Here is a 14710-nt window from a genome sequence, read left to right as displayed (position 1 = left end):
TTGGGTGATGGTGCCAGGGATGGCTCAGCTGCTTGAACGTGGACTATTCTAGAGAGCAAGGTGACCATTTATGTCTCCTCTCTTCTGCATTTCTGCACTTGCTCCTCAATTTTCAACAGCGTGACACTGGTGCTGAAATGCTTAGAGTATCCCACCTCCAGGATGCCTATTCTTTATATGTCATCCAAATCTCAGGTGCTCTGTGACAGCCCTAGAAGATGGACTAAGACAGTCCCTTCTCCCAGCTGCTTCTGCAACCTGGGCCACTGGGAACCTTGCTCAGCAGATTAACATGGATTAAGGAAAATACCATCTTTGTATCTGTGCTGCTAAGCAGGAAGACCAGAGAGAGGAGAACATGAGGTCACTGGCAACACAAGACTGTTCTGCAGAGCCCTTGGACTGGACCAGCCTTCTACAAAGGCCGCTGAAAGGAAACAAAGTCATTCCAGGCCATGGTTGTTTTCCCTGCTTCTTTCCCACTTAAAATGACAACAGATTCCTTGAGCTCCCAGGAAGACTAGAGTCTCACAGTTTCTATCGTCTCTAAAATCTAATGGCAGAATCTCAGGGAGAAAACTAGCTTTCCTGAGAGATGATCATATGGAAGGCCTATAAGCCCCTTGCACACTGCGATAACCAGGCGGGCAATGTTGGCAGGTCCACGCAGGCTACAGGAAGCCTGCTGTAAGGAGCACTCTAAACCCTCCGTTCCCTTTCATGGCCTGCAGCCACCAAGCTTGACAGTCCCTGGTGTAGCTCTCTCCTCCATGGCTCTTTTTCTGCATTTCTCTGGAGCTCAGGACCTTAGTGGAGTCCTTAGTGGAGACCTGAACCAGTAGACTGACTGTCTCTTCCTCAAAGCGGTGGTGGGCTGGCATGCCTGGTGAGCTGCTGGCCTAGTAAAGCGGCCGATGTCCACAGGTCACACACTGGGATGCATGCACCTTGACCCATTTCTCACCCAAACCCTCACCTGTATGTACTGAGTTTTCCCAATCCAACTGTGAAGACTGTGGAATGGTCCCAAGTGGTCTATGATAAAGGTGTGTTTTGTTCTAAGCTCATCTGCACCACAGCTACCACAAGGAGCCCCAGAAGAAGGACCCAGAGACAAAGTATGACTGACAAGGCAAGGGGTCCCTTGTCCCCACCTACCTTGTTCTCTTGAGATGTCGGCCTTGTACCAGAACTTGGAAGTGTCTTGAACAAATTTCACAATCACGAGTTTGTCATTTGGGCTCTCTGTGAAAAAAAATTTTAATACAGAATACTTGTACTGCTGCCTCATTTATGATGATGCTACAAGTCCAAATCCATGGGCTAGGTTTGAGGAATGGACATAAAGTTCTTAAGGGGTTAGGGAACATAGCTCACAGGACTGACTGGAAAAGAGAGCCAGTGCCTCATGGTACAATGCAAAACAAAGATGCTTTCAATCTCAAGGGGAAAAAAAAAAAGAAACAGGGTAGCAAGGCTGGTGTCAAACACCTGAAAGTTCACAACTCATTTCTGGATTAATTATTTAACTATGAAGAAAGAAAGTAACTCTCAAAGACAGACCCATTCAAGTCAAAGAGAAGGTGGCATCTGCACTGTCTCCTGCTGCCATGAATCTACAGCCAGTTAAGGAGGAAGCACTGGATCTGCCTGGTTTCAGGCCAGCAGGATAGGAGAGAACCAGCCAGGGGTCTAAACATTTCCTACAGGACACCTGACTTAGCACTGGAGACCAGCTCATATGGGAAAGAAACCCCAGAGTGCTCCTCTCCTGAGGGGACCGGCAGATGCGAAGACATACCTGGCAAAGGTGAGGCCACTTCTGAAGGCTTGCAGAAGTCTGGAAGGACATTTGGGAAGGGGATGCTCATGGTGCTGCCACTGTGGGGGCTGGAGAAGCCGCTGGAGGAAGGGGAGACTGAGCCCAAAGAGCGATCTCCCTCCGAGGCTCTCTTCTTCTCAGGGAGGGGCGGCTGACCAGGCAAGCTTACACTCTGGTTCTGCAGGCCTGGACTGTGGTGGCTGCTGGGTCCAGGTGACACCGTGAGAAAGTTGTGGGACAGGAAGCCGCTGTCGGCAGCCCCTGGCGTTGTCAGAGGGGCTCCGGGAGTTGGCGATGTGCCGTGGGAATTGACCAGCAAGGCGCCCGGGTCCTCGCCAGGCGGAAGGCCGCTTGTTACTGGGGCAGTGTTGAAGCCTAGGAAGGCTTGGCTGCCTGCAGGAGGCAGAGCATCCTGAGGCTCCGACATGGACAGCTCATGGCTGTGGAAAGAGGCCTGGAGCTCCGTGGACTGGAAGCAGGCCAGCCCTGGCGAGTTCTTACCAGAGCTGCAGAACTCGTGGGTGCCGAGGGGACTTTCAGATGAGTGGCTGTTCCCCAGGAGGGTTAGGGTGGACTTGGGGCTGCTCTCTACCCACTGGCGTTCTGCAGAAGTTGGGCTGTTCAAAAAACAAACACAGCCACAAAGGAATGTAATGGACATACAGGTGTCTCGAAACCAGCAACTGTTACAAGACACAGGTGAGACAGGGTTGGGGAAGTGAGTCCTGAGGCTTGCTGGGTAGCACACAGAATCCCCCATTCCTTATATGTGTTTCGCTGACCCAGGTTGATTTCTTTCTAAAAATAATGAATGGAAAATTCTAGAAATAAAGAACTGCTAAGTCTTAAATGTCATTCTGAGTGGAAGGATGAATCCTACTTAATCATGTCCAGGATATGTATTGTCCCTTATTCAGCATATCCAATTGGCATATGCTGCCTACCTGCTCTTAGTCAGTAATTAGATGACTGGCTGACATGGTATGTATTTGTGTTCAAAATGTACTATTTAAAAATGGCCCCAAAAAGGCTGGAGAGATGGCTTAGTGGTTAAGCACATTGGATGCTCTTGCAAAGGAGCAGGGTTTGATTCCCAGCACCTACACAGTGGCTCACAGCCGCTTGTAACTCCTGTTCCAGAGCATCTGCTGCCTTCTGTTGACCTCCAAAGGGACCAGGCATACATGTAGTAAACAAACACACATGCAGGAAAAACACATATACAATAAAAATAAAGATACATTTAAAAAAAAATGGCCCCAAAGAGCAAGAGACACTGGCTGATTGGCTAGGCCAAATCGAATCTGTAATGTACTTAAGTGGTCAAAGTTATTATAGATATGTAAGCTTGAAAAAAAAGAACCTATTATATATAGGATTTGTTCTTGTCTAGGATTTCAGGCATCAACTAACCCATAAGATCTTATCTCCTGTAGACAGGGGGACAACTTTACTGGGAATTACCACATTCAGGAACTTGGGAAAACCACTAAAAAGACAGTTCTTGCAACATACACATATTTAAGTTGACACACACTAGGTATAGACTCTATATGTGATGTCAAGTCCTTAGAAGACCCCCTTTATTGTGTGTGTGTGTGTGTGTGTGTGTGTGTGTGTGTGTATATATATATATACCTACCTACTAGTTTTTCAAGACAGGGTTTCTCTGTTTAACAGCCCTGACTGTCCTGGAACTCACTCTGTAGAGCGGGCTGGCCTTGAACTCAGAGATATTGGCCTGGCTGAGTGCTGAGATTAAAGGCGTGTCCCACACCACATACAGCTGGCCCTCTTTATTGTAATGTGAAGGGAAACTGGGAACCTGTACACGAAACATGGGGCAGTTTAGTTTTCCCCTGGGCCAGGGTGGCAGCTGGCCTTCCTGAGTTCCTCAAAGCCTGCATCTTTGTAAAACAGAGAGACAGTTTGGTTTGCCACAGCCCCTTTCTTCCTTTCCAACACAACTAGGACAGAGTTTCCTCTGTGTTTGTGTATTTTCCATGTGCCAGTGTACAAGACCATGGTCCCTGATTGGCAGTGTCCAGCACACCGCCCCAGGCACAGGCTTGTCTCCACAATGCCTGAGTGGGGTCACACCCGCTTCACCCACTCCTTTCTCAGCTCAGCACTTCGGCCTCTGATGACAAGGCTGAAGCCTCTTGTCCTACCTCTCTCTCCTCTGGCCGGGGCCATTGCTTGAAACTGTGCAGGAAGATGCGAACACCTGCTGAAAGTTGGGTGTTGCAGGCATATCAGCCCGAAGCATGGTGGGTTTGGGTCCAATGGGGCTCTCTGACATCCCCACGGTGTGGGTGATAGTCTCTGGGCAGCCTCGTGGTTCTGAAGCAAGGAAACAGAAAGCAGAGAGATCCTGATTGAGTGATCCATAAAGTCACAGTCTCACCCCTTCCACGTGTTCATAATGAGCTAAGCTGACTTCTGAAGTTTCCTGTTGCTCATGGCCACAGTGAACCAGGAGCCCAACAACACAGAAGGTTGGTGGGGGTGGCTGTGTTCTACTTTGTGCAGATTGTCACCTGTCACTGTTTCCAAAAGGGAAAACAGCCAATTCCCCATGTGCACTGTCCATCCTGAGGTGGCTCTCCTGAATGAGGGACAGACATACATGGTCCACCCTGTAAACCAGCAGGAACCTTCTCTGCAGAGATGCTCTCTTCCCTTGAGTGCAGGCACTGCAGAGCTACTGTCTGGAATGCTTACCTTTCCTTTTGTTCCCCACCCTCCCATATTAGTGACTCGGAGGCTGCATGTTCAGGGACCATGGTGCACAGATACGATCTGCTACATACTATTCTTGGGAGATGAGGTTGCAGGTTCAGAGTTGCCAAGGCATCTGGGACCAAGAAGGTCAAGGTCGCAGAGAAGGGGGACTTGGAACAAGTCAGGCATTCTCAGTCCTAAGCCTCACGGGCTGGCACCAAATGCATAGTAAATCCTGACAGGACTTGGGTAGTCTCCTTTGAGTGGGAACAAAAACCTATGTGTGGGAAACGCACCCAGGAAACATGACCCTGGCCAATCACAAAAGCTTTCACTGCCTTAAGCACCAGGGCACCACAGACAGAACAGCTTCCATCCAGTCGCTCCTCAAAATTATACCATGTCTGAGGAACAGTCCGCCCTCTCCAACCTGTCTCCTACTCCATCTCACTTTAATTCTGATAAATCTTAAACTTCTTATTAAAATGTTTTCAGGAAACATGAGAGAAAACAAGCACCACCCTCCCAAGCAAGATAAAACAAAATCCCAACAACAACAAAAAAATATATAGCTGATTCAAAAACTAGAGTTAAAGCATACAGACTATAAAGAAACAAGAGAGAAATTCACCTTTCAACAAAGAACCTGAGTACCCAAGGATAATCAAGTAGAAACTCTAAATTAAAATAAGTGTGGGATTGAGGACTTCAGTAGTGGACTGGACTCAGCAGGGGAGAAAGCAGACTTGGGGAGAGGAGGAAACACATGGGAAGACACTGGAGCAAGGATGGAAAATGCAAACTGGGCCAGAGAGACCAGTGCCAGGAGGAAAATGTCCACTTCTGCATCCCTGGAGCCCCACACTGAGTGGGCACTGCGTGAAGCTGAAGCCATGCTGGAAAAGATATTAATGAGAACTTACCAAATACCAAAGAAGTCAAACCTCAAATCAAAAGAAAACCACCATGATTACCACAATGGAGTAATTTAAAAAGGCATACTGCTACTTAATATGGAAAAAGAAAAAGGAAAACTTCTGAAAACCAAGACAAAACCTTCAAAGTGGTGCCTTGTCCATTTGGGGGGCCTTGACGGGGCACCAATTTTTGTGCTAATTTTTGCAGCTCTTATTAAAATTCTCAGTATAGGAAAACCCAGTCCTGATGTGTCAGGTGAATGCCTGTATGATCTGAGATTTATCTTTACATCCTTGGGACAGGTGTATCTGTCTTACTCCACCCAGAACAATCCACAATAAATGTTTAAAAATAAACGTTTGGTGTACCAATTAACTAACTGTATGGTCCAAATCCATCCTTCAAATTTTCTGTGGCAACCACGGCAGAGAAACAAATATTCACACTGTTTAAGCCATCCCTCGCTGTTTTCCAGGTGGTAACTTAACCTTCATTCATATCCATCTGCATTTATTTTCCCTCTAAGATGTATGAAAAAAAGAAAACCAGAACAAGGGAGTGATGCCAGCATGGTCCTGCTCTCGAGAGGTGAGAGGTGAGCTTTTGTCAGAGATTGAGGCCTGGAGGGAGGTGTGCTGGGGCTTCTAGGGAACCCTGGGATGACTCCCCTCTGTCTAGAGAGAGCTTAGATGCCTTTTAGAGTTTATCAGTTACTCTGCTTGTCGCTGTTAAGGGAGAAACAGTTTGTTTTTGTTGACAGTTTAGGCGAATACAGCCCACCATGGTGGGGTATGCATGAAAGCAGAAAATAAGACAGCTGATGTGTCCACACTCAGAAGTAAAGAGTGGGCAGGAAACATCATAAAACCTCAAGGCCCGCCCCTAATGATCCACTTCCTCCAGTAAGACACTCCCCTCCCCCGCCCCCGAGCTTCCATAACCTTCCAGAACAGTGAAAACAACAGGGGATCATATGTGCACAAACACGGGAGCCTGGCGGGGGAGTAGGGTTAGAATTCACATTTAAACCACAACATAGTGGAGGCGGCATTTGACGGAGGCCTGGAAGGACAGTGGGCTTCAGGTAAGCACAACAGGCTTGAAGAACACCTACCACTGGCCTGCTGCTCATGGGAAGAAGCTGTCCCCACCCTTTTCTGGTGGTACACTGAGGAAGCTCTGCTCTGGTCATGCACATTACAAATGCATGGATGGAAGGACAGACGAATGGATGGATGGGTGAATGGATGAATAGATGTTTAGGTGGGTAGAAGGAAGGAAGGAAGGATGGATGGATGAATGGGTTGTTAGGTGGACGGCAGAAAGGAAAGAAAGACGGATGTATAGATGGATGGATGGGTGAGGTGGACAAATGGACAGACAAACAGATGAAAAGGAATGACTGGTTTAGAGCGTAGAGCTGAAGTTCAAAGCAGGATGTGGAAGTTCTGCCAGAGTCTGGCTGGAGCGTAGAAGGAAGTGTGAGCCACCCCTCAGATCTAGGCCCAAGAAGCAGCACAGATCTTTGGAATCCTAAGGGCAGTTCTTCAGTGAAGTAACACTGTCCGAGGACTACATACAAGCCAGCAAGGCATGGAGAAGTGTGGTGCTCAGCATCTGTTCCTGTGACGGCTGCTCTCCAAAAGACCGCACGCATCATAGGGCAATCCTCACAACTCCTGTCTCTACTTGCTGAGGCCCTGCGCCTTGAGGATCTGGGGACCCCATGCCAAGATTCAGACGCATTGAATATGCCTACATGGTGCCAATGATTCCCTTCAAATGAGCTCAGGGAGAAAAATCAAATCCCATTTGCTCCTGTTATCACTTGGCTTCTGTTTTCCCAGAAAAAAAAAAAAAAAACAAAAAACAAACAAACAAACAAAAAAACAGCAAGCCCAGCACTTCCAATGAAAGTGGCTTTGTTTATCATTCATTAGCACCCCCAACTCTGGGGGCACTGTGGCTGTGTGGTTCCCTCTTGTCCCTGGCCTTGCGTCAGTGCTTAACCCTTTCTTTACAGAAACAGCTCCCTAAGCACCAGCCTGTATGTGCATGCAAAGCGCTTCATGCAGGGACGCCCGGGCAGCTGGTGTCATTTCCTCTGAAGTTCTCCTTCCCCAGCCTGCACTCAGAAATGCTTGTCAGCAAAAGGCAGCCCTCTCCCACAGCTTAATGCCTCAGCAGCAAATGCAGTTATTATCTGGACCTTTGCACTCACAGACACACGGGTGCTAGCTGCTTTTTTAAGACAGCAGGATGATGAGCAAGTCTGATGACCACATTGCAAAACCAAGAAGACACTGGTGGAGATACCAGTTTGCATGGCACCTACACAGTACAGGAACAGAGCTGTCATCTTAAGGGGCTTCCTTTTGGGCCACAGGACCCATAGGGGCTTTACCTGTTTTGTATGTGAGAAGAGTGGAATCCAGAGTTTGGGACACCTTGGTAAGTAAGTTCTCCTGTGTACTGTCCCTGCCGACAGTATAGTGCATAAAATAGAGATCCCACAGAGTGGGATGCTGAGATCTTACTCTAGGCACTGATACAGCCACCAATCAAGCACACGCCTGCAGATCGGCCCTCACAGGTTTCCAGAAATCCACTCCTAAGAAGAGCAGACGGAATAATGGCCAGGGTTCTTTAACTTCAACACGAGGGTCATAGTAATACTGCTGGTGAATGTCACCAGCAGGGATGGTGAGTCCTAGGATCTCAGATCTATTTCCTCAAGTCTGCATCTAAAACAAACCTAGAAATTACCCAATATAGTGACAGAAATGGTGAGGGAAAGAGGAGAATGACCTCTACAACTGGGATGAAGCATCTGTGAAATCTCCATCTCTACTGTCCCTTGCAAAGTAGCATGGACATTGTGGGGTCTCTTTTGCCCTTAGCTATGTCCTTCAGAGAAAGGGATACACAGACATCACAGAAGGGGCAACAGGTTCTTAAAGCAACTACTCAGAGGGTTTACAGGGCAGACCCAGTCCTTCCAAACTCTGCCTTCCTGCAGCATTCAGTCCTCCCCTGTTAAAATAAGGAGAGATCCGATGGGGTAATGACCACACAACCATTTAGCTGCTGGAAATCACACTCATATTTTCCTTCTGCTGTTCAAATACAGAGAAGGGGGGTGGCTATCTAGTTTGGAATCCCAAGCTCATCCCACTTTCCAGGTTTGCTCCAAGCTGGTGTGTGTAATTAGTGCCCTTAGTTTAAGGGCACAGAGACCTCTGCCTAGCATCCCTTCCAGGCCAGGCCGGAACTGGGGGAGGGGGGCATATGCTTGGTGTCTTGGGATCTCAGGAATCCTGCAGTCTTCTCTCTGCCCCCACTTCCTCCACTTCCTTTGCCAGAAAAGGGTGACAAGGGTCACTGGAATTCTTCCAAATGATCTATTTTTATGCTTTCTTTCAAATACTGCTGCAGGAGTGTTCTGTGGGAAGCTGGACACCAGTCACTTTGCACTGGCCACTGTTGACCTGTAAGTTAACAAACAAGAAGACTGTGCTTACAGGCAGAATGACTGCAAGCCTGGGAGCCTGGACAGTAAGAATATTATCCATCCACCCACCCACTCATGCATCCATCCATGTATTTCATCTGCCTCCTTCCCTCCTTACTGTTCAGACCCCTGTCAAACAAGTAGTCTCCTTTGCCATCTCGAGAGGCCTGGCTATGGTTGTATCAGCACACCTCTTCCTTAGCCTGAATTTTGCTGGCACAACACACGAGATACTGGATACATTTTAGGGATCTGGGGTCTCTCAACTCTTCTTCCTTATAATATTATCAGCGGACGTCCTAACACATGGTTTCTGGAGTCTGTTTACATAAGCATTTAAACATTCTATTTCCAGAAGGCACAACTGTTTATGAAAGGTTTGAGAGTAGTGAAATTTCAAGGTGTCTTTAGCTTATAATTCTGCTCTCTAAAAAATAAAAAATGATATTAAAAACAGCTTTTTTTGAAAGAAAGGGAAAAATGGGCCAGCAGCTATACACAAAGAGAGTTAATTCATGGAAGCCCCAGACACTGAAAGAGCAGCATATGTAGAATCTAAGTACTGACTCTCAATCCCTGCTGACAGTATACAGACATATGTAAAAACGTCATGAACAGGAAGGTGTAGGCTTTCTTCCTGCCAAGCTGCTTCTTGGTAACGTTGGAGGTCAATGCTCCATGGTGAATCAAATCTGTGCTCTTAACACAAGTGAAGTTTTTCATTTTCAGAGGCATCCTAGCTGTTGCTGGAGTTTTTAATAGTTGCAGTAGTTATTTTAAATAGAGTCTCACATAACCCAGGCTGGCCTCAGCCTTACTGTAGTCAAGGCTGGCCCAGAAAAATGGATCATCTGGCTTCCACCTCCAAAGTTCTGCAATTATGGGCATGTGACACCACACCTAGCTTTGGCGTTGGAATTCACAGCTGGATCACTCTTCTGTGAAGTTCTCATCCCAATAGGAACACCTCCTTAAAAGGGAATCATTCTGGTCTTCCCTTTAACCAGAAACAGGAAAGCAGCAGAGATACCGACAAAATAGTGTGTTTTCCTGCTTTTTGGAGATGATCCATTTATTCAGAGATTTTCACACTGGGAAGCAAACACCCTGCCCTGCTCACTCATTGCTGTGTACAGAATCCCAATGCCTCTCCACAGAGTGCCTCAAAGCAGCCTGGAACCTGGGATGCAGTAAGCACGGCCAACCTGCTCTGGAGGTCCCAGCAGCTCACGAGAGATGAGCATCCTGAAAACCCACTGTGGTCGGAGTTCTCAGGAAAACAGACACTTCCTGTCTGGTGGACTTTCAACAAAAATGGATGGAAGGAGGCCTTGGGATGGGGAGAGAAGGCTATCTGGAGATCACACTATCTAGAGTGTGGGTAGGGGACAAAGGACAGAGAGGGGCCTACTTGCCTGGTGACAAGAAATCTTGCAAAGTCAGATCTGAGGCCAGGACCCCAGGATGCTCAGCCACACCTCATTGTTATTATTTAATTGTGATAAAACAGACATGGGTTTCTATCATGGCTAACACTAAGTGACAATTCCAGTGGCCTTAAGACCAACTTCACTGCTGCTGAACCATCACAACCATCTACCTCAAAATCTTGTTCTTCTAAACTAAAACTCTGTCCCCTATTAATCAACTCTCTTTGGTCCCCCTGTTCCCATCTCCTAATAGCTCCATTCTTCTGTCTGTCTTTATAAGTTCTTCCATGGGCCATATAAGTCAATTAGGCAGCATTTGTTCTCCAGACTGGCTTATTTTACTTAGCATAAAGTCCCTGTCTTTCACAAACACACATGGTGGCCTATGCCAGAAAGGCCTCCCCTGCTCAGGCTGAATACCCACCCACTGTGTGGAATCCCTATTCTACCTGCCCATCACTGCTGCAAGAATTTGTGTGTTTACTGTGTTTACTTTTAGTGTCTCCTTTCTTAATCCTTTAGCCAGGCTGGATGGGCACCCGTCACCGCAGCAGAACTGGGCCTCACTGACAGATATTTGCTGTTCCTGAGCTGGGACCACCCATTGGGAATGGAGGCAAATAAACATGATAAGGATAGGGTGGTTAAGCCACAGCTAGGGTGAGTGGAACAGCACCAGAAAAAGGAAGGCATCAGCTCCTTCTATCCTCAGGGAAGCCCTCCTTGAAATAACAAACAAGCAAAAGAAACTCAAATGCAAAAGTGTTTCAATACCCTGGAGAACGAGTCTCAGTTCCTTCAAAATCTCTGGGCTGATGGCGGCCTAGGATCAAGACCACATCATGAGCAGAGCAGTATTGCCAGGGGATGAACCAGAGCAGGGACAGCCAGAACTTCCTGGTGATGAAAATACTCCTAGCAAGTTCTGGTTGCTCGGTTGGTCCCCTGAAGAATTTTAGTCCCATAATTGGGTCTGCCCATAAGCCGAAGTCTTGGTACAGTACGTCTGTGGGGCAGAGTCCTCAAAGTATCTAGCTGTCCCTTAGAAATGGGACGTGTGGAGGATGCTGAACCTTGTTTCAGCCCTACTCGGGCACGAACACTCAGTCAGTACTAGAGGGCTTCATGCACAACGCCCACAGAGTCAGGGAACAAGCCAAGACAACCTTGTTCTCCTCTGATGAGCACCTCCTAGTGTTCTGCTCTGAGTTGTGTGTTACCCTCAGACTCAGGGTGCAGAGACACCACACCTGATACGTATGTCTACTGTCTCTGACTGGAACTGCAAGTCCTTATCTGCTGTGGATGTTTATGGTGGACATAAAATCCAGAAGTCATCCGTGGAGGAGCCTTTTCTCTTGGGTATTCTTATACTCCCAGCCCACAAAACACCTGTGACCACAGAAGGTTTCCTGCTTCCTTCCTGAAACTGGAACATCACGGGTCAGATTCCTAAGCGAGCCCCTAACCAGGCAATGGTACCACTGCCCAGAACTTCTGATACTGGGAGCTACAGAGTGCACAACACCAAGAGGCCCACGATACCTCAAGACCTCAACTTTGATTGAACTTACTTAACAAAAAGGTGTGTTCTCGCTGTGGGACAGGCCACAGTGGGTGAGATCTGGCTGCAATCTCACCTGACAACACATTTTACCCGTCTTTTAGAAAACTCATGGAATGGCCACACATCAGTACCACTGTGTGGCACTCACTGGGCCGCCTTAATTTTACAAATGACAAATGCTCATGCCAACACCCATACAATCATTGACTTATCTAATTGCCTGCACCACGGAGAGCTGCACTGGGTTAAAAACATGGGCACAAGGATAGTGGCTTGGTGCCCTAGCATGGGCACCTGGAGGAACTGGCATTCTCCCTACACCAGGATCCCAATATGATTCTTGGGCTTCCTGCCCCTTTGCTCTTCCACAAACCCCTGTCCTTCTTGCTCTGTGGGTTAGAATTCTGGCATCTGATTAACTCAGGGTCATAGCTCAGTCCACGCCAGCAAACAAGCATCTACTGATTTCTCACTGCTCTTGATCCATCGCCCCTCTCTCCTGCTCTCACAGGTGACATCCTCTCCCCTTTGCCTCCCTTCTTGTGTCTACAGCCTAATCTCCTCTTATGATAAGGACCACAGTGACACTGGGCTAGGCTATAACTCAGGGGACTCCTAATACAATCATATCTGACGTCAGGCTAGGGCTTCCACACAGCCCTAACATGGGAATAAGATTTTGGGAAGTCTCGCCTTGCTTGAGGACAGCAGGGTGGATGAGGGTCTCTATCGGAAGAAGGGGAAAAGGACATGTGGTACACACACAGCATGATCAGGCCGTAACCACCTTTTAAGGCAGGGGTTCTCACCTTCCTAATGCTGCAACCCTTTAATTCAGTTCCTCACATTGTGATGACCCCCAACTGTAAAACTCTTCCTGTTTTTTTTTATGACTGTAATTTTGCTAGTTATGAATCGTCTTAGCAGGGGTCTTAGGCGACCCCTGTGAAAGGGTCCTTTGACACTCTCCAAGGGGTCGCAACCCACAGGTTAAGAACCACTGCTCTAAGGGTTAGTCTTGAGAAAGAAGCAACAGAGTAGCTTGGTGCTGTGTGTTGCATACAGGCTGCTTCTGAACTGTCTCTTCCACAGCTTACAGGATCGAGATTCTGACTAGGCTGAACCACATCTCCAAAGCAGGGTGTCCCATGATGCCCTGCTCCAGGCAAAGGGGTGAGGAAGACCCAGCCCATGTTGTCTTCCTTCTCACCTAATTCTCTTCCCTTCTTGGCCCGAGGCAAGCTGGTAAGGACCCAAGTAAATTAGGGCCCTAAATGGGCAATGGTGCCTCTGCCCAGAACTTATGGCATTGTGAGGTCTAGGACACACAATAGGAGCCTTTCAGATCACAGAAACTTTGGTTTTTGTGTTTCCCTCACAGGTTTCTAATTTCACTATCCATGCCAACTGACCCCAGAGTGCCAGCGCATCCCTTAGCTACGAGGCTGTCACTTTGCTTTTGGCTGGCTTACCTTTCCTAGGAGCTGTGCCTGTCAAACATCAGAAGCAGAGTGCCACCAGCATTCCCAACCAGCTCCTTAGGCAAGTCCAAACCCCCAAAGAATGGGCAGGACACCAGCACCACCCAGATGCTGCCAGCCTGTGTTAGCCCTGGCTGGACTTCCAATAACGCTGCAAGGCACATTAAAACTGTTTCCTAAAGTAATAAAATTGTTTCTAAAGTAATAACTAATCGATAGGCTGCTTTACAGCAAGCTGCAGTTTCTCTCATGGACGAGTCTTTTCCAAGAAGGCCATCCTGCGACAGAACCTTCCATGCCTGAGGCTCTCAACTGGCTTTGCAGAAGGGCTCTTGCCTCATGGCAGTCAGTTCAGGATTCCAAACGCTGAGCACCGTGCTTAGGGGAAGGTGACACAGCCGAAAATGACAACGACCTGCTTTACATAGACTGCTCTCCTCTCTCCCAGGCCAGTCAGCTGAAGTTCATAGTAAATGACAAAATGTTTACTCACTGTCCAGCCAGCCGGTCAGGAAAGCTGACCTGCTGGAGAAGACCCTGGGATATCCACCCATGTCCAGTGACAACATCCATTGGGCATTTCCTGGATTCTCAGTGGTTCTCCGTCATAACAGAGGCATGAGGTTCCTGAATAAAGCATTGTAGTAGAATACCTAACACTGGCCAGAACTGGCCCAGGCCCAGGATGCTGGTATCTTATACAGTCATGAAACACAGAAGGGAGCAGAAGGCAACAGCAACATCAACTACAACAAAGAAGTGTGTCAGTTGGGGAAAGAAAATGAGGCAAAAAAAAAAAAATTAGCTGTAAAATGGAAATTCCACCCAGGTGGAATGCTATGAGGAAGGGGAGGGAAAATGTACATGGTTGCTAATTAAGCTGTGACCAACACAGAATTGAGAGCTGAGGGTAAAAACATTTGAGTTGGTAAAATATCTATCACGCACTGTGTCCAAGTGAGGACTGAAGAACTCACATTCTCTGGAATACTGTCCCCAAAGAGCAATGAGCCCCACACCCTCTAGGGGGGCACATCCTCACGAGCAACAGTGCTCTATGCCCTGATGTCCTCGTGCACAGCATCCACACACACGACCTGTTCCCTCTGCTATGATTCTGAACCTCCCAGGCAGCCCAGCACACAGCTACAGCACCCACGGTACTCTCCTAGGCCAGGGCCAAGGAGGAGGGCTAGCTCACTTAAGGGTCACCTACTCAGGGATCCCAATGCACTGAGTGTCTGTCCCTACCTCAAG

General features: G+C 47.8%; 1 protein-coding gene across 5 annotated transcripts in view; it reads right to left on the bottom strand.

The window, feature by feature from the left end:
* Positions 1-14710, bottom strand: part of Tns3 (tensin 3) — a 227164-nt gene that overhangs the window by 18963 nt on the left and 193491 nt on the right. For all 5 annotated transcript variants that reach the window (XM_055623850.1, XM_055623849.1, XM_055623846.1 and 2 more), the window contains 3 exons: positions 3994-4165; positions 1802-2439; positions 1159-1245 (listed from right to left, as the gene is read on the bottom strand). In XM_055623850.1, the coding sequence (XP_055479825.1) occupies positions 1159-1245; positions 1802-2439; positions 3994-4165 (897 nt within the window). The remainder of the gene's footprint in view (positions 1-1158; positions 1246-1801; positions 2440-3993; positions 4166-14710) is intronic.

The sequence above is a fragment of the Psammomys obesus genome, unplaced genomic scaffold, assembly GCF_907164565.1.
Source record: "Psammomys obesus unplaced genomic scaffold, mPsaObe1.curated_primary_1811, whole genome shotgun sequence".
NCBI classification, from domain to species: domain Eukaryota; kingdom Metazoa; phylum Chordata; class Mammalia; order Rodentia; family Muridae; genus Psammomys; species Psammomys obesus.
Note: the sequence above shows the minus strand (reverse complement) of the source record. Positions and strands in the feature narration are given on the sequence as shown.